Source organism: Corvus cornix, chromosome 3, assembly GCF_000738735.6.
Source record: "Corvus cornix cornix isolate S_Up_H32 chromosome 3, ASM73873v5, whole genome shotgun sequence".
Lineage (NCBI taxonomy): Eukaryota > Metazoa > Chordata > Aves > Passeriformes > Corvidae > Corvus > Corvus cornix.
The window spans coordinates 58,260,800-58,286,590 of NC_047056.1; the positions used below are offsets into that span (position 1 = coordinate 58,260,800).

Below are 25,791 nucleotides of genomic sequence, written 5' to 3' on the forward strand. Positions count from 1 at the left end.
TATCTCACTGAGCTGGGAAACTGTACCTTGTGTTCATAAAAGTGACACACAGAGATAATCTATTGGATAACCCTTTTTTCAATGGTCCATGTTAGACTGACAAGGATACTTGCAACATAATCCTAAGGAAGAAAATGTTAAAACCAGTAAAGGAAATAGTTCCATGCTATGTGTAATTTAACTTCAGACAACCACAACCACTGGAACTCCACAGTTTCTCTTTGACTATTTTTCATGTACAAGTAAACCCAGTCATGATATGCTGCTCCAGAAATGTATTATAGCACTGTCTGAAGATTAAAGAGAGTTTAAGAGAGGAAAGTGGTTCAAGATGAGCAATTAGAACAGTAAAGAAGGTATTTTGTACTTCTCTTCATTCCATAGTTTCTGCTTGTAGAAAGTCTGTCTTTTCTGGATCATCACAAGTCAAAATTGTAGCTTAATCTTGTGAGTTGACAGTCTCTAACAAAAAAGCCATTTTTCACCAGCAGAGCTTACAGCTATTTCCTAAATAGTTGTTTCTAGCTGGCTACACCGAAGCTCTTTCAGCTAATGACATAAATGCGTCACTAATGAGGTTTTGATAGAATTTGGAATGGAGTATGTTTGAATACTTACCTCCACCCATAAGTACAGGCTTATTTACCTGCCAGTAGGTCTCTGTGCTTTTGGAATTTGATCATGTGTATATACGAAGACCGAGGACTCAAACATTATTTTATTGCAGATCCTATAGCTTTAGCTAGATGAAAGCAATCGTAGATTTCTCTGTTGCTCAGATTTCTCAGCAGCTGTGAGCATCAGCTGGGAAAGCAACACGTGAGTGAGGTGGGAACAGGCTTTGTTTGAGGGATTAAATCTAAATGCACTATGTAGTTCCATGGGTTTGTAATGGATTGATATACGGTTATTATGGATAATATTTATTTAGACAAGTCAAAAATGTTTAACACAAAGGCATTTTCAGATGGAAATGGCAAAGCATAGTTTGCAAATGCACAGGCTAAAATTATGTGTAATTTCAGTGAATGGGAAAGACTGAATAGCAGACAATTGCCTGTGGGGTGTTTTACAGTCCCAACTGACAAAGGGATTGTCTATACAGCACAGAGCATATAAATCAGCTACATGGCTCAAAGAAAGGATGTGATACATCAATCATCTGCTTTACAAATATGCAGTGAGGCACTCAGTCATTTGTATGTCCATCACAGGTCTGTTCAAGTGCCACAGACTTAGTAAATTAATTGGACAAGTCAATATCAAAATCTAAAACCGTGTTCTCCTCCTTTTTGAATGCTGGTTCAACACTACTGAAGATAATTAAAATATCTCTTATTTTAAAGAAACTGTCAAGTGTTTTCCCTGAGGATATCTACAGCTGGAAAATGATTCATTATTCTTTTCATGGGGTTTCCATAATACCTGAACTGGAAATGACATCCTTTTCTCTCTCTTTCTTAAGTTATTTTTCTTTTAATATGGTATCTATCTAGCACCTTTTTGAGCCAGAGATTTGAATGGCTTTGCTGACAGTCAAAGAGATCAGAGAAAAGTACTCCTTCCTACATTAGTGATAGTAACCTGAAAATACTCAGCAGAGTGGGTATGAAGAATTTGGACCAAACACAGTAGACCAAATTTCTGTTTAATTTTGTTCCGTCATGCAAGACAGACAAAGCTCATTTCTGATTATCAAGTGGTCAGCCCCATAAGGCCAAGAGAGTTGCTCACTAGAATTGAAGAATGTTCCCCATTTCTCCAGAATTCAGCTTCTGGTAATATTTAGTACCTGATATCAAAGAAGAAAGTGAACAAAACCAGTAAAAAAGCACTTAGTTTGAAAAGAACTTTTTTTTTTTACAGTCAAATGCTGTGCTAGATTCCTTTGGTCTACAAAGGTTCTATTTAGCAGGAGCAACTGGAGTTTGATTTTAATCTGTTTATTGCCCATCTTGTAATCATTACTTCAGCTCATTTTGAAGATAATTCCATCCTTCACAGTAGATAAATAAAGGAGTCTGTTGCATTGTGTGACAAGGTCATAAAAACAGTCTGACAGGCAATTGATACTCCCCTCTTAAAGAGTAACAGCACTAAAGATAAAACAAACTCTTTCATATATGTGTTGATAAGACCACATACAGACAGCTAAAGATCTGCAAAATAGCTGGGTTCATCCCCTGGCCAGTTTGTGTCCACCCCTCCCTGCCACGAGACATTTCATGGACTGCCTAGACTGTGCTTTGAGTATTGGCAAGGGCTAGTCCTGTATGCCCTTTCTCTCTAAAGAAATTCATCTCTGACTCCAAAACATGTTTCTTAAAGAAAAGCTTGTTTCTTCCTCTGGCTACTCTATATGCCCCAGTGTGTCTACCCCTAGAAGTCACAGACATAACTAGATACCCAAAGTGTTTCGGTCAGTGCTAGTAACACAGTGAACAATTTTGTTCTCATCTTAGCATTGGAAATGTTGCATTCCTTTGCAGTTTATAAATTGGTGTCACCATTTTTCCATCTAGAAGTTCTAGATAATGTCTTATTTACAATTTTCCTCTTTGCACAAATAATAATTGGCTAAGAACTCCATAGTAAAGTCATGTATTCTGTAAATCCCATTATAATGTTAGTTAATACACTGCCTGCTGCCCATTTAAGGTAATTTAATGGAATCCACACCCCAGGACTCCTCAGTGTCCCTTCTCTTAGTACAGTGTGCTTGCTCTAAGTCTAATTATAGAGTTTCCATTTTGTGAAATCTTTTCACCCCTCTGAATAGTCAGTTCAGGATGTTCTAAGAGTTTCTGTAATGCACTCTCTGGATTTGACGGATGCATGATAAATCAAATCTTTTGACCACTTGCATTAATGGAAAAATAATTATTCCCAAAGCAGCAGTGCAGCTGCACAAAAACTTGGCCTGTATTGCATCACACCATATTAACATTTACCATTGAAACAAAAAAAACCCCACCCTGCTCAGACTCAAAACAGTCACACTCTCTCAAAATTATTTTGGAGCCTTACTGGAAAAGACATTACTGTTTTTAACATCCCGTGGTAGTTTTGCATAAGTTGGAGAATTCATTTTATAGGGCAAAAAAATTTAAAATTTTCTGAGACAGAGCTCAGGGTGATTATGGGGTGGGTGTCATCCCATCTGATTTCTATAAAAGGCGTATGAGTCTGGAAGAAGGAGTCAGGCCCATGGGATTTCCAAAGATTAGAAATGCCAGTTTAAAGGAACTGAAAATATATCTAAACCTTCTAATCAAGAAATCCTTAGCTGTGAGCTGTCATATGAAACCATGTGGGGTTTTGCTTTCCTGTGAAACTAAGAATTTTTTTGCAGATAAGTGGACTTACAGACAGAAGTAAAACCAAAACAAAACACAAATGTATTAATTCCAATAAACATTTGACAAGTGATGTGGCAGTACCTGATAACATCTGTTGCCTACAGTTACATGCTGAAGTCTTGCACACATTTAAGTGCTTCAGAACAGTGCTGAGCAAGCAAATAGAAAAGACAAAAAGAGGTTAGCTGTATTTCCCATAGGCATTAAGAATGGTCTTAAAGAGAATGTAGTAGGACCCACTCTTGCCCTTGAAAGATAAGAAGAGCTGCTGAGAGGGAGTACCTCCGGCATATTATTACTGAAAGTGTGAAGTGGAAATCTGAGGACTACAATTTAGATAACTGTCAAATCTGTTAGGTGGGGAAGACAAGCACCTCCCTACTCCCAAAGCATATTCTAACTACTACTCGGCAATAAGCTTGTCCAGGTGAAAATGGAAGATGCTGTGAATGCCTCCTTTTGCAGCTGCATCCCTCTCTAAGAGCACACACAAAACCTTGAAGCTTGCTTGAACCCTGGGCAGCCTTCCTGAGACCCCTTATTTGGGTATTAAGGGGTTGCAGGTTGAAGTGCAGGTGAGAAGGAAAGTTACAGCTCCTGCCTGCTTCCTAAAGGTCTGATTCTTGAGAGTGGCCAAGATTTGCCATCGGGGATTCACCTCGATTTTAAGCAGACTCGTGGAAGGCAGGAGAAAGAGATCTGATTTCTACAGGTTGGAAAGACCTGTCAAAATTGGAGCATTTGTTGACAGGCTTGGTCTATTAGATACAAACAGGGATTAATGCCCTTGAGAAGCTCTTCAAAAGTCACTCTTGAAAGGCAGGAGTTAGATAGCTGATGCTAACATTTTTCCCTCTATTGTCAAGATATTGGCTGTTGTTACTCTTACTATGAAGCTCCTAGTGCTGCTAAACAGGTACCTGCAGAGGTTCCTATAAACTTAGAGTTACAGATTATACCTAGAAGGCTGATGTCTAAAAGCCAGCATTTATTAAGATGATGATGTTTGGTTTCTTAAGGATTGTTTTTTTTAATCTAGCCTGCAGGAGCTGAGGCTCTTTGAGAGATAAAGATATTTTGGCTTAAAAAGCAGTCCTTTCATCAAAACAATTCCCCAAGCCCCAAGATACATTTACTGAAAGAAAAATATAGCTACACGCAAAGCCAAATGCATACAGAAATACAACACAATCCTTTTTTTCTACATAGTAAATGACAGCTACTGAGGGAATGGCTACAGATGAAAAGAACAAACTAGCTTTCTTTTCAAAGCACCAAAGGGAAACACATGGAACAATGAAACTGTTGAGTAAACTCTGTCAAGATAAATATCATATATCTGAAAAGAAAAGTATCTTTAAAATCCGACTACTATAACTGGAAGAATTTCGGACATCTGTGTACTTCAATCATCAGTTGTTTTTGTCAGAATTGGAAGTCCAGAATTTTTCTGTTTAGTTTTGCTTCCCCATGCATCACTGAAATGTTACAAAGTTTTCAGTTCCAGCTGACTCTGAGGGTGGCTTTTGTTTTTCAAATTCAGCATGTCAGCTAACTATGCTTATTATATTACTAATGTGTCAAAATAGCATTTAATATCAACATTTGGATTGATTATAAGCATTGATACTGACAAAGTTGTCAGAAGTGACCAGCAGTGTTAGGTGCTTTGCTTCTTGAATGCACAGGCACTGAGCTGTTCTTTAATAACTTTGCAGAAAGTAAGAAAGGCCCCTCATATGCCAGGGACCAGTGCAGGGCTCAGGCCAGGATCTCAGAAACTGTGGCACTCAGAGCCGGCAATACCTCTAGGAACTCTTGCTCATTATTTCTCATAATTGAAGCTACTCAGCAGTGACCTTCAGGGATAACAGTTTTTAAAAGGAAGTGCTCCCCTCTCTAGGAGCACACAAGGCAATATGATGAGAAGGGAACTTCTGCTCTACAGTGAAGTTACATAGTTATTGCTAGTTTTCACTGTCTTATTTTGGTTCACATTCTGGCTAGATAATGAAGCAACTGCCTGGGAGGGATTTTCAAATTCTTCAACTTTGATCAATGCAATCTTGTCCTGAGGAAGAGATAGAAAAACTTCTGCCAGTACTGTGTTATCCAGTGTGATCTGCAGAACATACATGCCCCATGTGCAAGCAGACCAGAGTTTTGTGACCACATCAATTTCCAAAAGCCACGTGAAACAGGGATGACATAACGGTGCAGCAAAGTGAAGTTCTTACCACAGGTTGTGTGGCTGTTTGAGCACATTGCATATTCAGGATGTCACTTCACACATGAACTGCAGAGTAACTTTCCACTCTGATAAAGCACTGCTTAATACTTTCCACACTCTACAGTTTTGGGTGGACTCTGAATATCAGGAACTGGAAATAGAAGACATACGTAAAAGATTTTTATGCTCAGGTAGTTCCTCGGTCAAAATGTGCCTCTTGTACTTGCTGCATTATAGGCACAACTGGAAGACGAAACTCAGCCGCAAACCTGTCATTTTCTGCACTACTTACAGCCACTTCATTTCAAGGTTTTGCCTGCATTTGGAGGGGCATTTCACACTCAATTCAGAAGACACTCTAACCACAGATCTGGCCCCTCCTTGTCCTTCCAGGCTTGTCCGTGGTGGCAGTGATTGTAATCTTTGGCCCCTTTGGCCTCTTACAGCTATGGAATTGCTGCTGTAGTCTGTGAATCTGTGTTTTTACCGCATTAGCACATGCTGAAGTCTGTACTGAACCTACGCTTGCCCCAGTCTATAATTGGAGGAGCACAAGAAAAAGGCAATTTGGACACTCTCCAAACCTGTTGCTGCAAAACTCAGATTGTATCACTGCCATGGATGCCATTAGCAGCCTGATTCTTCCTTACATTTCACTCCAGCAATACTGAGAAGAGTGGAAATAAGACCTTTAGGAATATTTGCAGATATATAACCCCATACAGCTTCCTTTATGAGCTGTCAGCAGATCTTCAGAGGTTGTTGTTCCTTTCTAAGTTTTGCAAAAGTGTTTTGGGGAGGGGAAAAGGGTCTGGTGCCTTCATAGAACATTTGTCAATATTATTTTTCTTTCAGTGAAACTGATGTGTATGCTGAGTTTTGAATTTTCGGTGTCTTGGCAGCAGTCTTGTGGTGAGGCTGATAGAAACAGACTTGCTCAATTCTGTCACAACCTCAAAATCTGTTTGGCTCTAGCTTGATTGTTGCCAGTTTTGGGTGGGTTGGAATCATATGCTATCATTTCACTAAGAATGCTGCTTCAATTTCTTTGAGGGGGAAGCATAGGGTCTTCTTGGACCAAAGCCACAATTTATAAATCAATTAATCCTGCTGATGGTCTTAGTGATAATGATGGACCACTGGTTATACTACATCCGCTTTGAAGTTTTGTGGGCAGCTGGAAAGAAAAAGACCTGCATGATGAATAAATCTTTTGGAGGAATGGAAAAACTGAATCTCTGACTCTTTAACCACAAGTGGGAACTTTCTCCAGAGAGATCTGTAGCTATGAACCAGCATTCTCATATCTGATTAGGTAACTAAATGCAAGCAAATACTTGTGCTGTGAAAAAAGGAGCGACTGCCTTTCAGAGTTGCAATGACTGTTGACACTTAAAAGTGTGTTAAATCTTTTCCCTTTTAACAAATCCCATTTTTCTTGCTGCTATGACTAGACATAAAGTGAATTGGAAGAGAAAGTATTAACACATCCAGAAGTCTTGTTTTGGTGCTTTTATGATTTGAAATAAGCAGTGAAATATACCTTTTTCTTCCCTTACCTCTCAAAACACATGGCTAGAGACAGTTCACAGCAGCAGAGACTAAGGACCAACATATATGCTCAGTGGACATGAGAGTCGTTGGGTATTTTATGCTGAACCTTTGGCCAGCCCTTTTGTGCAAGATCACGTCTTGTTAATGATGACAGCATCAAATATCAAACTGTCAAATGTTCAGAGCTAAGACTGTTCGCAAATGCAAAGCCAGACAGCAAGGACCATACAGGCCCTACTCATTCATTCCTTAGAACCTGTATTGTGGATTGCAACTGGAGGAAAGAAATTTGGTTTAAGTGTGATTTAAACCAGGTTTCAGCCAAACTGGATATTGCTGTGTGGCTGATCAGTGTAAAAAACATCCATCCAGATAAGAATTATGTTCATATAGAACTTTATGGCTTAAGTCCCTCAATTTATTTCTTGGGTAGAATGAAGTTTTAGAGGTTTTTTACACCAACACTATCCCAAAGTCATGTCTTAATGCCAACATGTATGTTTATACTGACATACAAGTTGTATTGTACCTAGGGTGGCTGACAGCAAAAGCAGAGAGGGATAGGACGCTGGACACCTAAGCTGCCTTGACAGCCAGTCGTAGGGAAGTGTTGGAAAATGATCCCAGTACTGTTGACAGTGGGTGAGCCCATACTGAAGCCACTCAAAGGATGTCAGAAATGCTTTGGTGGTCACCATGCTGTTACTCTCCCCAGTGCTGGGGGCTTCCTCAGGACAGAGCCATTGTTAGGCAGGTGGGGGATACCTCTGTGACTGGCTTCAATGCAGTGGGCATGTGTTGCATGCTAACTTGCATGAGTGACCCAGCCTCTTTTTTTTCCTGTCAGCAGAGCCAGAAGAAACCCACTGATAAGAGCTAATCATACCCCTGACATAGCAGTAACCTATCCATTTAAGTATTTTCAGTGTCTATACATGTTTCTAAATGGCAAATAACAATCACTGTCCTCATTATCAGGGCAGCATCACTCCACCTCCACCACCTCTTGCAAAATATGGGTGTAGAATAACACGGGCTTGTCATAGTTGCATATAATTACATTTCAAGTTTTGCACTCACACAGCATACAACAATGGCATTATTTAGACACCCATTTTTGTTCCATATACAGCTTTGCTTCATTTCTTCCTCTCAGCATTCAACCATTGCAACCATAAATGAACCTAAGTAAAAAAGTACAGATTTTGCTAATTTGCTTTCTTTCCCTGCAGATATTTGTCTCCTGAAGACAGAGTGAGATTTTTCATTGTTTTAAACAGAGAACAAGATTATTTCCTCACTATGTCACTGAGTTGTCAGAAATTAATGGAAATATGATTTTAAGTATAGCATAGGTAGACAATGACTCTCCAAAAAACATTTTGCTTCTAAGCCTCATTTCCTTTTCATTTTCAGGTCAAATGATTCCTTAGCAGGGAATATGAAATGGAGAATGATCAGGCACTTTAAACAGAAAGGGTCAAACCTAAGTATAGTAGACAATCTTCTCTTGTAATAATATGTTCTTGACCTTGCTGTCACAGTACAGAACTGCAGTACTATGAAAATATCAACACTTCCCAGTCAGTAGGATATTGAAGCTGTCCCTAGAGCAAGTGACATTGGCTTCCTCAGGATATGTACATCTCAGGCAGTGGCAGTGGAAGTCTCGATGAAGCAGGGCAGTTGGTGAGTGCACCATGCACTTGCTACTGGTGGGTCCAGGTAGTCATCTGCTCCTCCTTCAGCCTCACCTTCTGTTTTCAGTCAAGCATATCTGCCCCTCTTCCTGTACAAATAAGTTTGTGTTCCAGACAAGCATCCTTGTACACAGGGACAGAGACGACTGTAGAGAGCTCCCCATCACTGCCAGCATAGACATTGCACAGGGCTAGGGGACACAAGAGGGCTTAGGCTATGGCGGCATTTAAGGTGGAACAGGACACCTGGCTACTACCAGGAGAGCATATAGGTCTCACAGAACCCCTCAGATAAATTCCTTCTGATTCTCTCAACAGCTGTAAACCTCAGCTGGCTCAGGGTGGACCCTGCGCACATCAGAGCCATTATCCTTCACCTCCTCTCACCAAGTTGCCAAGGTCTGGAGCTGTGCTGCAACAAAACAAATAATTCAGGAACAAATTTAGCCCTTTTCTTGAGTAATTCACCCTTTTCTGAGCAAATCCTATATATGTGAGGTTTTGAAAGCTTATTAGTCCTGTTGGCAGACTTTCAGATCCACTGTCTCACTTAACTGAGTTCAGTCCCTTTGTATCTGAATATATGGCAGAACTGGAAGCCTTGGAAAAATGATTCCCAAGTTCTTGATGAGCATCAAGAAAATACACAGAGAGAAAGGGCTTCTCCACTGGTATAAACCCCACTGTATGTGTAAATTGATTGTCATACTTATGTAAGAATGTATTAGGGGATATCACTTCATCACGAAAATTAATTGGAGGATTGGAAACTAAAGCCTATTCCAGATTCTTTGAACTGAGATTTGAGTTTGAACAAATCTTCAAACTCTTTGTTACTTAGATTTTCCTCTGTAAAATTGAGATAATTAATCCTTTGGCTCAGTACTTCAAGATGCCACATATTATCAATTTTCTCTGGCTCATGGAAGGCATACATCACTGCATGAGCAGTCACTGCTTTAATTTCTTGCCACATATAGAAAAATACAGAACAAAACAATATTGCATCTAGTTTTCTCTACTAGTGCCCAGGACAGAGTGAGGATATAGTCTAGAAGGCATTGTGATAGTTAAACTGCAGTCTTTAGGTTGACCTCCTTAAGACTACATAAAAAAGGAAAAATGGCAATAAATCCCATTTTTTTGATAGTCTAGATATGTTTTCTGTTTCTATTACACCTTATTTTGGAAAACACAACCAATGTTAATTAAAGGTTGGGGGTTTTTTTATGAACTTGATTTAGGATATAGGTACGTGTTATTGTGAGTCAACTGGAAGGACTCAAATTTATAGCTCTGTTTGCTAGTTTGTAGGAACTGTGTGTGTTTTTCCTTGTGTCAAATGCAAGATTGCTTAACCCTGGATGAGAGGGCCATGATGACTCCATTAAAAATGAATTTGAGAGGCAACTTGACTGTGGCCTACAAATATCTCCCTGGTGAAGCAGCTACTTGTAACACAAAGCTCTTCAAAGAAAAGATATAAAAGCAAGACTGGAAGATCAAGCAAAAGCAATCAGTAGGAAAAAAAGTGAAAAAAATGTTGAACAAATAACTCATATAAGGAAAGGTGGATTTTACATCGCTGGAAATCCTGAAGTCCAAATCAGACATTAAATGCCAGAGGTGAGGGGGGTGAGGTAGCAATAAATATGGCAAGATTCCATAGCCACATTATGCAGAATATTAGGCAAGATCCTTGTATCATCTACTTCCAAATCTACAGTCATGTACCTGAATTTCCTCTCCATTCAGCATTGTCTGGTCTCAAGATTCCTATTCAGTCCCATGGAACAAAACACAGATATGAATCTGAACCCAAATTCAAACTCTTTCAAAATCTGAGGCTAGAAACCGTGGATCTCATATTCTGGCTTTAATGAATTTTTAAACTAAAAGAGAAAAATGTAGCTTTAAAAAAATGTTCCATTCAATGCTCTCTTACTTCCACCACTTGGCATAAATAAAGCCATTGGCTGCTTTATAATGATCAATCCAAATAACATTTATATGCATTGTTTGGATTCGTGTAGTTCTACTGTAGAAAAAGCACTGGTGAAATTTCATGTAAGTGTAGGTAAGAAAAGTGCTGATTTTCACTTCTGCTTGTTCCATGACTTTGTTTTGTCGGGAGGAAGGATTCCTTCACTAACTGAACAGGTGATATAGCTACAGCATGCTGTACATTCATAATGAATTGCTGTTTGACGCAGCATTTACACTGCACTGCAGGTTTGCAGTTTCATTGTCCCTGGGACCCTGTCCTGTGAAGCACAACACAGTCCCCCCTCCTGTTACACCAACCAGTCCCATTCAAACTGATCTGGTTCCCAGCATCATCAAATACAGCTCTGGTTTACGCTGTTGAAGGCAATGAATCATAAAAGCTCTGATTCATAGAATGTTCAGTCATGTCCCTGAGCTTGGCTTTAGGCTAGGATAAGGTCTTTGGTTCAAAAACACAGTTAACCCAGTGCCAAATATGTCCTTCTGCAGAAAAATGCATCTTCTGTCCCCTGGCAATGGTCAAGCAACCTCTGGAAGAGGGTTATGTCATTATGTTTTTGCAGGTTAGATGTGAGCTACTCCAAATAGCTTGAACCTGAACAGATTAGCAGCAAGTTTTACAATATCTTATGCATCTAGTTATGCTATTAGATCTTCGTGCTCTGCTTTAACTTAGTTTTTAGTCCACCAATAATATGTGTTTCTCCCTTCCCTGACAATCTTAACTGAACAAAACATTGCCACAAATACTAAGGTTTCTCAAAACGTCGAGGCAAAAGCCTGATATTTATTGAAAATTAAAGTTGCTATCTGATTGTAAGATTGCTTTAATGAAAGGAGGACATATTTTCCAATAATTAACAGCACCACCGAGTGCTTTTTTGTTATTTAGCAAAGATATGGCAGGAAATTATTTGAATAAATCAGTAACGCAGTTGAAGAACATTATTGTTTTCAGTCTTGGTGATTCTTCATGGAAGAGCATCCTTCAGATCCCACTGGCGTATCTATATTGTGGCTGTCCCACAGACAAAAAAAAATGTATTTTGCTAAGATAGAAAACCCTCTTCTCCTGAGAGATAAATAAAGACACCTCTGCCTTTGCTGCTCTGTGTTGTGTGTTTATGGTAGTAATAGCCCGGGGAGCTGTGCCTGAAACTATGAGCGCCTGCAGCTCGCTGTACCCAGGACTGGCACCCTTTGCAGAGATGGTGTCCAAGGATGCAGAGTATTGTGTGGAGCAACACAGAGCTTGGAGAAACAGCATTGCAGCACATGAAATGGCTTTCTCTCACCTTGCAGCTCACTTAGTTATGGCTTTTAATTATGGCCCTGTGATGCAGCACAATCAAACCCAGTCCAAGTCATGGCTGGTTTATGGAAATCTGCACCACCGCTTTTTCCACCCATGGGAAGAACTTAGACTTTTCACAATTTTTAGAACAGCTATGTAAACCTCTGAATATTCTTTCATAGGAAGGTTGGGAGAACCTGCCAGTAAGAAGCTACAGGAGCCATGTGCTGGTCTAGCCAACCTCAGATTCCAGACTCACCTGGGGTTCTTGCTTTGGACACCAGCATGGGGACATCCAGTCTATTCTCATTTTAGAAGCTGCAGATGACTGTGGTCACCAGCAGTGGTGACAGCCCTTCCTGGGCGCTAGGCCTGGTGATGGTGGTCTTGGCAGGTGTTTTGGACCTTTACTCAGGTAACACCACTGAGACTTCAGGAGTGCTGAAGTCGTCATGTCAAGAGAAGTATGGATGGCTCCCATTCATTTCAATGGGTAACTGGCTGTTATGACTGATTGTAGAAATTTTAGCCACCAACTTTATGAATGTTTTAACTTTAGGTGAATGTTTCACAAACACACAGGGCTAATGCATGCTTGGCCCTGTCACTTTCTGATGTTTTTGTCATTGGAAGAGATTGTCTACAGGAATTAAGCTGTAAATCAGAATATGCTAACTGTCATAAAAGATTCAGTGACTTATTTGTACAATTGATAACCTCAAGCAAAACCAGGATATTCATTGTCACCCCACTGGCAAAAATATGCTGGATTCCCAGGCTATGTCTTGCTGAATAAGGTAGGTCCTCTACAGGACTCCAGAAAACAGCAGTGAAAGCAGACAGTTTAATAAATGAGTATCATTTTGTATCTATGAGCAACATCTTTTCTTTCTAATACAAAGTGGCTGTGGTATTTAGTCTAGATAATATATTCTGCTTCCACTGTTGGTATTGATGTTCTTTCAAGTGAACAGAATATGCAGCCAATAATGAGCTCTTGCTGTTAAGATGTATAGCAATGAAATAATTAACAAAGTTGATGTGTAAATTAGGCTTCAGAGTTGAAACTGCCTTTGTAAACCACATTTCTCTGGCTCTTGGTTCAGCAGAGCAGGTGGGAACTGGCTGAAAGCTAAGCAGCAGCAATCCCTCTACAAGCACATGCGTTAGAGTCACAGGTCACTTCTAGACCAGAAGTGCTACCTGCCTTGCTAACATTGTTTTGAGAGAATAACATGTCTTCTTTAAACGATCTTCTTTCCCATTTTTTGGTGCTCTCCACCCCTGATACCTTGCTGTGTGCAGTGAAGGAATGTGGAGCCCACACCACAGCAAAGGAGGAAGCAATTTCCCCAGGTCTCAGCTCCTTTGGGGCTCCTGCAACCGCAGAATCATAGGGTAGTTTGGGCAGGAAGAGACCTTAAAGATCATTTAGTTCCAACTCCCCTGCGATGGGGAGGGACACCTTCCACTAGACCAGGTTGCTTGGGGCCCTATCCAGCCTGGTCTCAAACACTTCCAGGGATGGGGCATCCACAACTTCTCTGGGCAACCTGTTCCAGTGCCTCAACACACCCACAGTAAAGAATTTGTTGCTAATATCCAATGTAAACCTACCCTCTTCCAGTTTAAAGCCATTTCCCCTTGTCCTGTCAGTACATGCACTTGTAAAAAGTCCCTCTCCAGTCTTCCTGTTGGCCCCCTTTATGTACTGAAAGCTTCTATAAGGTTTCCTCAAAGCTTTCTCTTCTCCAGACTGAACAGCTCAACTCTGTCTAGCCACAGAGACACTTGTATGAATGTCTGGATGCCCTTAACCTTTCCCATATTGGATGCCATGGGAAAGATGAGCTTTTTCAGAGTATCTCATGAAGTATTTGAATTTCAACAGCCTTTCCCATTCCTTGTCCCACACCAAGAATGGGTAGCTAGTCTGCCTACCCTGTCTCTTTCCCAGTCTTTCTTTTAGGGGTGGTCTCCAGGCTGAGGACACAACAAGACACATTACAGCTGAAGAGAACTGTGTGCCTGGGTTAAAACGAGCAGAGAAGGAAGTGATGCAGTTGCTATTTTATTAAACATTTATAAAGGCTGCCATCCTTTTACTTTCTAAAACAAGAAAAAGCAGGATCATGCAATTAATGGCATATTTGCCCAAGATATACAAAGCACTGAATGTTAGCCAAAATCGGTACTTCAAGTTAAGTGTTGCTTGCACTGACATATGAACTTCTGACTTCTACTTCCCTTTATCTTCTTCCAGTGACACTGAGATAGGAGAAAACTCAAAACATAGTCTAGTGCTGTTAAACTCTGCTTCAGAGAAAGAGCCTCCAACATGGTTTACCCCTTGCAAATCGAAGGATGTAGTGTTCCACAGCTGATTCCTAGGGCAAGGCTTAGTGGGAGCAGTCCCTCTCACCTGGGCAGTTGGTCTTTCACGGTCACATTATTGGAGTACAAGAAATGTGGGAAGGGAAAAGTTCTGCTTTGTGGTATGAAAAATGTGCTGGTTAATATACTGAGTCACTAGTGTATGGGTATTATTTTAAAGTATTTGATCTGCTGAGGTCTTATCTGCTGTGGCTTATGTGTACTCAGCTAGCACAAAGACTTGGCCACTTGCATTAAATTTCTTGTCTCTTTTCCCCTCACTGAACTTTAAGCTTGGGCAATGTCAGCTAGGAAACAGACTTAATCCAGCATTTTACAAGCACCGTGGTAAGGATTTGACTGCCAAAAATGAAAAAAAACTTCTTCAGTGTAACTGTTATAGAATTGAACGACTGAATTGGTAGTATGTAAACATAATCCAGGAAAACATACAAAAGAAAAATTCTGCATACATTAACAAGTGGGCTCTTCTTAAGGAGGCCTCAGGTTTTAAGAACCTCAATTGAAATGGAAGCACAGACATAAAAATGGAAGGTGTGACTGAAGTGCCGCTGTACATACAGATAATTGTGAAGAAATTAAAGGAGAAAAAAAGCAAATTACAAAATTATTGAAATGGATGTAACTGTTAGCAATATAATATACAATTAAAGTGGGCACACTTAGTGCTAAAGGAGTTCCACAAGCTATTTCAAACTAGGTTTCCTGCCCATTTGTGTCACTTCTGTACCTGGTGTTCTCGGGGTTTCACTAATTTAATTCTTTTACCTTCCATCCCTGCTGTGGAATACAGAAATGTTACTGGCTGTGGTCCTGCAGATCGGCAAACTCTGGAGTGCAGTCAGGTTGTTGTCCGCTCTGTGACTTCCTGGCATTAACCTGTGATGAGACACACAAGGGTGATGCTGCTGCAGTGTCAGTGTCTGCTGTGAACCCTCCTTCTGTCAGCAGGTACAAATGCGTGCCTTCACTCTCACCCAGTGCCGCTCCTGTTTGATGGACACACTGCTGATCCAGGTCCCTTGATAAAAGCCCCAACTGTCTTTGCTTGCACATGCAGGACACTGTGTGTGCATGAGGTGAGGGAGAGATGTGCATGATCCTCCAGGGGGTCATTGGTCTTAGTGCACTGTTCTTCTTCTGCTCTGCTCCTCTTTAGTACCTGTTTAGCACAAATTTGCTTCCTTGGGAGTCTTTCCATGTGGCCCGTCTGTACAACTTCCCAGATTTTATCTTTGCAAACTGTGATAGCGATGCCTCTCATCTCATGGCAGGGTAGCCAAGAGTTTCCACTTTTACTGGACTCCATTAAGTAACAGAGTTGAGGGTTCGCAGCACCCAAAGTCTGAATTGTATTTCTCATGGACGTTGTGGACACAACACTTCTGTCTCTGACGCAGTGGCTTTGGCATTTATATTGTTTTGTACATACATAAAGATGTGCTTTTCTGTAAATGCAGATCCATGTGCTTTCTCTTAAATGCTTTTCCCTGCGTTTTCTGAGCTTGCATTTTTTCTGGGCATTATCACAGTTCTGCCTGGAATGCATCAAAGTTTCTCTCCTTCTCTCCCTTCATCCTACACTTACTTTCTATTTCTGTGCTGCTTCTTTCCCACAGTCCCTCTGGTTCTTTAATCAAGGAGTTTTACAGTAGCCAGAACAGTGGCTGTCCTGAATGCCATTTTCTTCCATATTATTTGTCATGTGCTTAATCTTATGAAATAAGATAATCAGAAATATGCAATCTGAAGAGTGAGCCACTTTTTAAATGTTTTGCAATCCTGTGCATCCTCCAGACAGCTTCACACCTGTCTAGAGTGTGTGTAATGGGAGGGAAGTGCCATTTGAGTTGTGACTCTTTGTGATGAAAGTATTTCTAAAACTAACACTACAAAGAACAGGACAGTTGAAAACACTACATGAGCGACCCACCAGAGTTCCAGACCCACACTGACAAACTCCTTAATCAATCAGGACTGCAGACTTTGAGAAAAGTGCATTTCTATGAAGAAATGTTTAAGTTTTGATGCTAACAAGAAAATTTCTCCTGTTTTTGGACACCAGAACTCTACCAAAAGCCAAAATTCCAGTGGGAGTTCTTCACCTTGTTCTTCTGCAGCACCTTAATTGCTGTTTGACTGCTGCTTCCCATGCTAATGCTGGATGCAGCGTTTCAGTAGGATGGAGAGCCTGGAAAGTACTTTGGGATAGATAGGGTTAGCAAAGGTGTAATCCTGCTGACTGACTTCACCCTCCCACTCAGTTTATCACCCCGAAACAGCACCACTGAGGCCAGAGTTTTTATCAAAGTGGTGTCAGAGGACAGTCACACCCCTAGTTCTCAAAATTCTTGCCTAGCTCTGATTCAAACCTCATGTGTGAGTAAGAGAGGTCTAGAGGGCAAGAAGTTAGATGTACTGCAATAGCAGGGATGAGGATGAAGTGTTAATCAGGAAGGGAAACATGCGTCTGTGGCTTCCACATTGGCGATATCGCAAGGATATGTGAAAGGATTACACCTGTGCATCCCCTACACCAAATCCCACCTCTGTTAAAGTTGTCCCTGCTGTGAATGAAAGCAGGCAAAGTTGCTCTCTGCAAACGGTTCCATACCAGGAGACAGACCCTCTGGGTCCCTGTCCACCATTTCCTTTCCCTTCCCCTACCTCTGCAGGGCCAAGGCAGGAGAATGGGGCTGGACCATCTGGTCTGTGGTATAAAATCAACACACATACTTTAAATGGAAAAATGCAATTCAAAATACAGTGACTCACAGGGCCCTTTTCTTTTCTGAAAGATCGCAGTACCTCACACCTCGTAAGTTTGCCCCTGATTATAGAAACAGCTGGAGAGGGGCCTTGCACTGTTGCCTGAAATATGCACTTTGGATGGAAAATAATTTTGGTCTTAAGTGCTGTAAAGCAAAACCCACCTCAATAGGAAGCTCTCATGACCTGATGTTTCCTTCTGTGTTTTTCAGATGAAGGAGCCCCAGAGCAAAGGAGATTTGCTGCCCAAGCCGGAGCCCAGGACCCTCTGGGGTGGGGAGGACACAGGTACGGGTGGTGTGCTGCAGGGCGGGCAGCGGGGCTGAGCAGGCAGCGTGCTCTGCTTCTGATGTGCCTTTATTCTGGGCTGAAGTGCTTTGTCTCCAAGCCAAGCCTAATTGAAGGATGTTTTTCATGTCAAAGTGAGACGCAGGCTCTCACCCGCGGAGTGTTTGCTGGGCGAAAACAACAACAACCGCACTTGCATGCATGGCCGCAGCGCACAATGTGCAGCACAAAGGCTCCAGAGGAATTATGCAATGGCATAATGAGGAGAAATAACAGAATTCTAGCAGATCTGTTTAATAAGCTGTCAGACACGTTTCAGCATTGACCTGCTGTGTGAGCAGAGCTCTTGTTAGCTATAGCTAGAGTCCTCTGAATGCATCTGAGGGCAAAAGTGGCCACTCAGTGACCCCTGGTCTGTATGCAGGAGAACTAAGCTGTGCACAAAGAGGAGCCTCAGTAGTTTTGGCATAGATAGATTAAATTGAATATGTTGAGCTCACGTGCATTCTTCTTACTCCATCTCCTTTTTATCTTGGAGTTTTGTTTTTTAGAGGGATGTGGATTTTTTTTGTGTGCTTTGTCTTTGTTTCCCTTTGCCTAATAATAAGCTTAGATATTATTTACAAATGAAAAGTATACCAGATTAACTTGGATTGTTGGTATTGTGGTTAGATGACATGTCAGAAGTACATTTAAACCAAGAAAAAACTACCCCTAAAAATGCTGTGACGACACAGCGCAAATGTCCCAGTAAACATAAACTGGTCCTAACATGACAGTAGATGTCTGATCCTGAGGCAGATTTCACTTGGATGTTTGGGTGATTTTTTTCCTGCTTTTTTTGCCATTTTTGCAACTGCCCCCCTGGGAAAAATCCCAGAAGCCTCTGTCCCCATTAGGAGGAAATCTTTCACTTCCTTGCTTTGATTTCAAATACTTAATGGTCTTGGTTAATTCCCCTGACCTATAACCAGTCTTGGCTTCTATGCATAGACATTAAATCCTGATCTAGATGATAAACTTTTATGAAACAAGTTTAGAAATACATTCAATTATCTTAATATGCTCACTCAGTCATGAGATCTCACGGTAGTGTGTGAATGCTGCAAATTACACTGATTCCTAAGCAGTGGTAGCTATAGCTATAACAGATTCTTTTTAAAAAAATATGGTAGTCCACACAGGGAAGCTGATTTAACTCATTTGAGTGGTGTTTTCTTCTGCCTGAAGTGCACTAGGCCAGTGATTACCCCGCTACGAGCTATGTGTGCAGTGGGAGGGCTCTCAATGTCCTTTTGCTCGCTCCTGCACTCTCTTCACTACCAAGTTATTGTCTTCTCAGTTAAGTCCACAGCTGGCTACATGTGGAACCCCATCTGGGAAATGACCCAGTTAAAAATACAGTATTTAGGGACCACTTCTTGGCAGTGGTGATGAGATGGGGATGCTAGCTGTTCTTTTCTTACCCATGTTAATTGGGTATCCAGGCTAATTTCAGTTAAAGCAGAAAAAGTGCTCACGGTTTGCTAATCTGGGACCTCGTCCCAGAGTAGTTGAAGTTTAAGGGCTGTTCTGCCAGGGCACAACTGCCAAATGTAAAGATTACAATTTCATGCCCATGGCATTTCTCAGTTTAATGAAACATCAGCTTTTTTTCTACTTTTCCCTTATCTTTTCCAACAAAGCCCTATTTCCTGACACAAAAGCTAGCTCAATTAAAAATGTGATGAAGGTGCTCTAAAGGCACAGCTTGAAATTCAGCTTTGCAACTTACAGAAGAGAATTATTTTACATTTGATTTTTCTTTTAATGCATTCATTTATACACTACAACATGGTAGCAGATCAAAGGTCTAATAAAGCTTAATTGCAGTTAATATACATGTCTCTCTATGTGTCATACTGAACTTGCACTAAAAAAGAAATGTAACAGTCCAGATTGAAGGCATGAGAAGTCCTTCCAGATTTCCCTGCAGGTCAACCTTGAGCCACTGGTGTCAGGCAGGAAACAGAACTCCATGGCGACTCAGATGCTGCAATTTGCAAGGTCTGTGATGACTTCACATTCTAAATTTTTTGTAAAAAATTGTGCTTCCAGTACCTGTAGCTCTGAAGAATTTTTCTCAAATAAAAACCAAAACCATTGTTTCACCTGAATTCAGACCTCTGCAAAGGGGGTGCTGCTGTCACAGTTGTCACTGGTTTTTGTGACAAAGAACAGACACCATTCTTCTGACTTACAGGAGAACTGGTTGAAGAGGAGAAGAATCAGTCCCTACCTGTGTCATTTTCTCTCCCTTGACTATGAAGGAAGGCTGGATGAGCTGGGTTTAACTTATTCTTGGAGATATTCAGTGGCAGGGAATCCTTGATGTCCATTTTCCTGGACAGCCCATTCAGATATAACACAGAACTAAGTATTTGTGGGGTTTAATACTTTTTTTTTTTTTTTTAATTTGCATCTTTTTCTGTTGATTTATAAGTCTGGCACCTGACCTACTATACCATATGGTGAAGGAGGTCAGCATCAAATTGGCCAAACCAGAACTCTGGATGATTTCTTCCCGAGTGTGGCATTAGATGAGGTTTCCAGAGGATCTGCTACATTGCTGCAGTTATGGAGGATGAAGGTAAGGGAGGGCAAGAGGATGAAAAAAACACCAGTGGAGAAAATAGCAGAGTGATGAGGAGGTACTATATCCAGATCTGACCTTTTCTCTTGCCCTAACATTTCCTTCACAGTATCCCTTCCAGACAGTATCTAAACTGTGGCTTTATTATGTTTGAGGTCCTGTTTCCCCAGCAGGGATCACATTTTGGCAAGACCTTAGAGGAGAGCACCGTATGTTTGAAAAGCAGTACAGGGGCCATCATCTACAAGCTTTTTGTGTGTTATGCACACAGCTAAGCAATAAATAACACAAATGCATGGGTTGTTGCAAGATTATTAGGGTGAAGTTCTAGGAAAATGTGTCACAGAAGAGGAGTATCAGGAGTCTCCTGGTTGTTCATTTCTATTGATTGACTCCTGCCCAAGGAGAACTATTGCTCTGAATTTTATAGACATTGAAATAAACTAATTTAAAAGGTCATATTGTGAGGATCCCACAGGAAAAGTTGCTATAATTTTCTGGGTTTTTTTGATGTTGCTTGTAAAAGTGACCTTGACAGTGGGCATGTGCTTATGTTGCTTCCTTACAAGGAAAAAATACAATTTTTTTTTCTTTTGTCGTGGTGGTCCAAGGTTTCTCTGTGTTATATTTTTCTGCAATACATTTTGCAAAGAAATCTGTGTGACTGCACTTCTCAATGAGTGAGGTTTGTCCAGGAAAGGGGAACCCTAACCAAGGCAGAATGTAATGTAGCAGCATGCTGGAATCCATCAGCCCTTACCACCACACAGAACGAATGGATCCCGTAACAGAACAGGCTGACTGCGGAGACTTTTAATTCTTTTCGCACCAATGCAAGTGCTCTGAGGTGTTTCAGAAGAGAGAAGGGCTAACTAAGGCTTGCTAAGCATTAGCCCCTAATTACCTTTCAAGGCCCTAGGCAGAGAGCAGGGTGTCCCTAGACTGATTGCCTTAGGAAAGAGTTGAAAGCTTCTTCAAGGACACCTTCTGCTTCTTCAGCTCCTGCACAGGAGACAAGAGGCTTCTGTTCATGTGGAGAAGAAACTATGTTTCAAACTTTTCCATGTAAACAGTAGCAATGACTGATGTCTAAGACTGTTTGAAAACCTCGGAAATCTTCCCACTTCTCAGGAATTTGTGGACTAAGGGATGTGATCTCAGTCACTGGCATAGATTCATTTTAAATTATGTCAACAGTCACAATGCTCTTTGATATCCTCTGTAGTCTCAAGTAGATACTTACATATGCTTTGTCACTGTACTTCTCAGAAGGCAATTTGTGAATCAGTTCAGTGGTGAGGGAAATGAATTAAAACCCTTTTATTGTAATCAGAATTTAATATATTTGAGGAAAATTACTTAGTTTACTTAGTTTACCTGAGATATGTTATCATTTTCATTTAGTCTATCACATCATTCAAACAGTATTGTCTTGAAATAATTACTGAAGAAGACAAGCTCTTGTCTGTGTAAAACACAGCAGCATAAACTCATTTACTGCAAATTAAAACAGATGGAAAATTGCTGTTGCTTTTAATGTGGCTGGACAAAAAATAAGATTGCAAGTATGTTAAAAGAGAATGCAAGACTGTGGCTTACGACCTGTCCTAAACAAAGTATTTAAAGCATCACAGTAAAAAAAAAGTGAATTTATTCATGCCAAGGAATTGGAAACTTTAAAAGAAACACAGCCCTGTAAAAAGCATTGGATGCCTGTAGACAGCCCCAGGAAAAACAAAAATTGAACAAAGATCTCATTAGAGTAACTCAGAGAAAAGACATAAATATTGAAACAACAAATAAAGAATGTTCATTCTAGAGGCACACATATACATCAGTGCATGGATGTGAATCATCCCACTAAAACTAAAAGGCTACTTGTCTACCTAAAAATAAAAACCCGTGTCTGCACTGGTTTGTAGAACTGAGAGTATACATTCTAATACAGGGTGACCTACATGGCCTGGGCTCTATAGATACCCTTCAAGCTCCAGAGCAGCCTGGATGGGGGATAGAGATACTTCTCCATGCACACAAGCTTTTTCCTCCTAGGTCTGTTACTACATAACAGATGTGTCAGAATCCCAACACAGTTTTAACAACAGAAAGTACAGGTTCTGCTCTGCTGGGCATGTTTCCTGGGCTCTCAGCATTGTGCTCTGCCTGCACATCTTCTAGCACTTCCACAAATGTAGGGTTTTGAAAGGGAGGAAAAACCGATGGGACAATACCTGCATGAGATGTATCCCATTTAAAGCAAGAGTTAGAGGTATTCTACTTATGCCAGAATTACCTTAGCTGTTCAAGTTGCTTTATATGATCCTTCACTTAAAAAAAAGAAAAAATATTATTTTCCTCTTCCCATTCAGGAGGGATTGGCTAACTGAGGGAAGCACAGAGAACTCTTCACTAAGTGTTTTGAGGGGATAAATACATGTTTGTCGTGTTTTAGTGCTATTTAGAGGGGCCCTGTGGATCACCCATCCCACTCCAAGGCAGACTATGATCAGTGCTGGAGCAGGTCAGTGTGGCTTTTGTCTGATCAAGGCTTGGAAACCTCCAGGGATAGGGTTTCCTCCAGCTCTCAAAGCAGCCTGTACCCAGGCTGCACTACGCTCCAGTATTGCATTTTGTTTCCTAGTGGCCAAGCTGAACACTCATCTTGCTGCTGTTGCCTCTTCTTGCACCTTCTGTCACCACTGGGAACAGTTTGGTTCTGGTGTCATCATAGCTGTTGATCATGAAGTCATAGGCTGCTGTTCAACTGCCTTTGGCCTCCTCCTCATCAGATTACACAAGCTCAGCTCTTCAGCCTCTCCTCAGTGGTATGGTGCACTAGAACCCTGATCAACCCAGTAGCCCTCCACTCTGGCTCCCTCCAGTTTCTTAATGTCCATCTCTAAGTGGGTGGCCAAAACTCTCCCGTTTTCCACATCCTATTTGACTTCGCCCTATGAGTTAAAACCATGAGAAATGATCTCTTTTACTTGAAATAATTTTGAAGATGACTTTGAACTCATGATGTTCCACTGAAGGTGACTATAGCTGATGATGTTGCTTTCAGAGTGCTGGCTTCAACGTGATGCAGCTAGGAAGAAAGAAAGGCCTGAGAGAGCACTGGTTTGTGTGCTTCATTTCATCTGTAGAAGGAGAAATGAAGAAGCAGATTAAGGCAAAAAGATTACTCCAAGGAGTAGTGGAAAGGTTGGAAAGAAGACAGAGGGAAAAACAAGGCTGAAAAAGAAGACATGACAAAGACCAGGGGAGCAGTGCAGGAAATTACACCATGACACTTTTGCTACACTGTGATACAGGACAAATGTAGACTAATATGATCTACTTAGCAAAGGGGGATGGGTCAAGTTTGAAATCATTTAAGCTAAGAAGTTTCGTTCTCCAGAGAGGGGAAAGCCAATGGCAAAACGAGTCCTCCAAATAATTGTCCCACTCTACATCATTGAGCATGTTGCTCAGGAGCTTTATGATGACAGCCCTTGAAATATATCTTTCATTTATTTCAGTCCCTTTATAACTCTGCAGGAGAATTGCATTTCTGTTCTGGAGTGGAAGATCCAAAATATCCTCTGTTAGGGATTTTGTCTCAGCTTTCTGTGCTGCTCACTTGCGCCAGCATACCCAAGCTCCCCTCTCTGCCTCCCAGCTGACTGAGGAATGACTTAGTAAGGGGAATCAAATCTGGAATTTTAATTGGCCCTTCTGGAAATGCTATTTGAAATCTTCCAAAACAATGAACAAATTGTCCATACAAGGACTTCCTTTAAAAATTACTTCATTGCATTGAGGGCAGTACACTACCCTCCCACAACTCTGCAAACATCTGATTAACAGCAACTTGCTCAAGAGAAAATGAATAAGCAGAACTTCACTTTACACAAGAAGAACTGTCACATTTTTGGAATTCTTCTCTTGGTTCTGGAAAAAATAATCACGTGACAAAACCAAAGGAGTGAACAGCCCTGACATCACAAGGGCTGGCAGTGTACTTCAGACCAGACAATGTTTATGGAAAGATGAGGGCTAAATTTCTATCCTGTCAAATCTGTGCATGGTAAAGAAGTGCCTTGGCAGGCAGGATCAGAAAGGGCTTTCATTGTGTTCGCACCTTGCTGCCGTGCCTATTTCCCCGGAGTTTTTGTAGCACAGACGTATTCCAGAGTTTTTGGAGGTAAAAGAGAACAAACTCCTCTCAGAAAATACAGCCTGGAAAATAGCCTTCTCTTTTTATAGAAGTCAGAGCATTGTTTGTGATTCTTGCAGCCAAGAATGGCTCTACAACACTGCTATTTCCGTGGGATGTTGTGTTTGTGCGACCTACCTTCAGCTGTTGTGCCGTGTTGCTATGTGCAAAGGCTGACAGCTGGTGTGTTTCTCTCCAAATTAGTGCCTGCCTTTCACTCTGGAGTGAAGTAATATCTAAATGCAGGGCCAGATTCCAGTTCTCTATGGAAATGCCCCCAAAACAAGTGAAAATACTACCAAAACACATGCTTTGTACCCATTTCCTGATCAGTCACACAATACTTCCTCTTTCTATATGGAGTTCCCCACACACTCCCACACCAGTTCCCTTTTTTTTTTTTTTTCTTTTCTTAGCAGTCTAAACATTTCGTGTTGTGAAAAGAATTCAGCATCTCAGCAGTTCTGCATTTCTTGTAAGCCGGCCTCACAGAAGTGTCAGGATGCTGAGCCATGCTCGTGGATGATGGCATATAGCCTGGAAGCATGTTTTTGTTCCAGTGGAGCCAGTTCAGAGTAAAATGTGATTTTGGAATCTATTTTAAGATTTTCTGTGAAAATGACAGTGTCTTACGAAACAGGACTTTTTACAAGTCGATAGCTGTAATATACTGATAAAATAGTTTTTAACCAGTTTAGCATTCTTAAATTGCTTAAAGAGAATTTGAATTGCCTCTTTGTTCCAAGCAAAGGTTCTCTTGGTCCAGGATCTCATCTCCAGTAATGGTTCGTGTTAGGTACCATGCAGAGGTGTTTCACGGTCTTTGACAGTACAGGAAGTCCATTAAACATCAGATGGTGACCTAAAGTAATAGCTGCAAATTTTTTTCTAGGTAATCAGTAAAGCAGAAGAAACACAGAAATAAAGGAAATAATATTCTCAAAACACTCTTGATAAAGGCAAGTGAGTGAACACTCAAAGCTTAGCTTCATTATAGGTTTTTTTGTGAATTTGAATCCTGTAGCTGTGCTGCACAAGGTGGTCCATTGATAGTTTTCCAAAAAACTAAGCAATCCCTGAATTAACAGGACTTGAGAGACACTGTTAAAGGCACAAGATAATGAGAAATGTTCAGAGATGTTTATGTCCTTTCCTGGCAGCCACGAATAAGCTTATTTAACAAAGTGGGACCTGATGTATCAGTCTCATAATATTCTTCAATATTTAAAAACACCACATCTGAGAATAAAAATATGTATAAAGGGAAAACACTCATTATATTAATGAAATAATGTTGGTTCTCACAGTTTCTAACCTCGTAATAGCCTTCCCCCCCTCCAAGAACAAAACACATTTTCCTATTAAG

At 40.8% G+C, this 25,791-nt stretch overlaps 1 protein-coding gene across 1 annotated transcript in view; it reads left to right on the forward strand.

Moving 5' to 3' along the window:
• Positions 1-25,791, forward strand: part of SGK1 (serum/glucocorticoid regulated kinase 1) — a 71,090-nt gene that overhangs the window by 28,852 nt on the left and 16,447 nt on the right. The window contains exon 3 of the mRNA XM_010401317.4: positions 17,520-17,595. Coding sequence (XP_010399619.2) covers positions 17,520-17,595 — 76 coding nt within the window. The remainder of the gene's footprint in view (positions 1-17,519; positions 17,596-25,791) is intronic.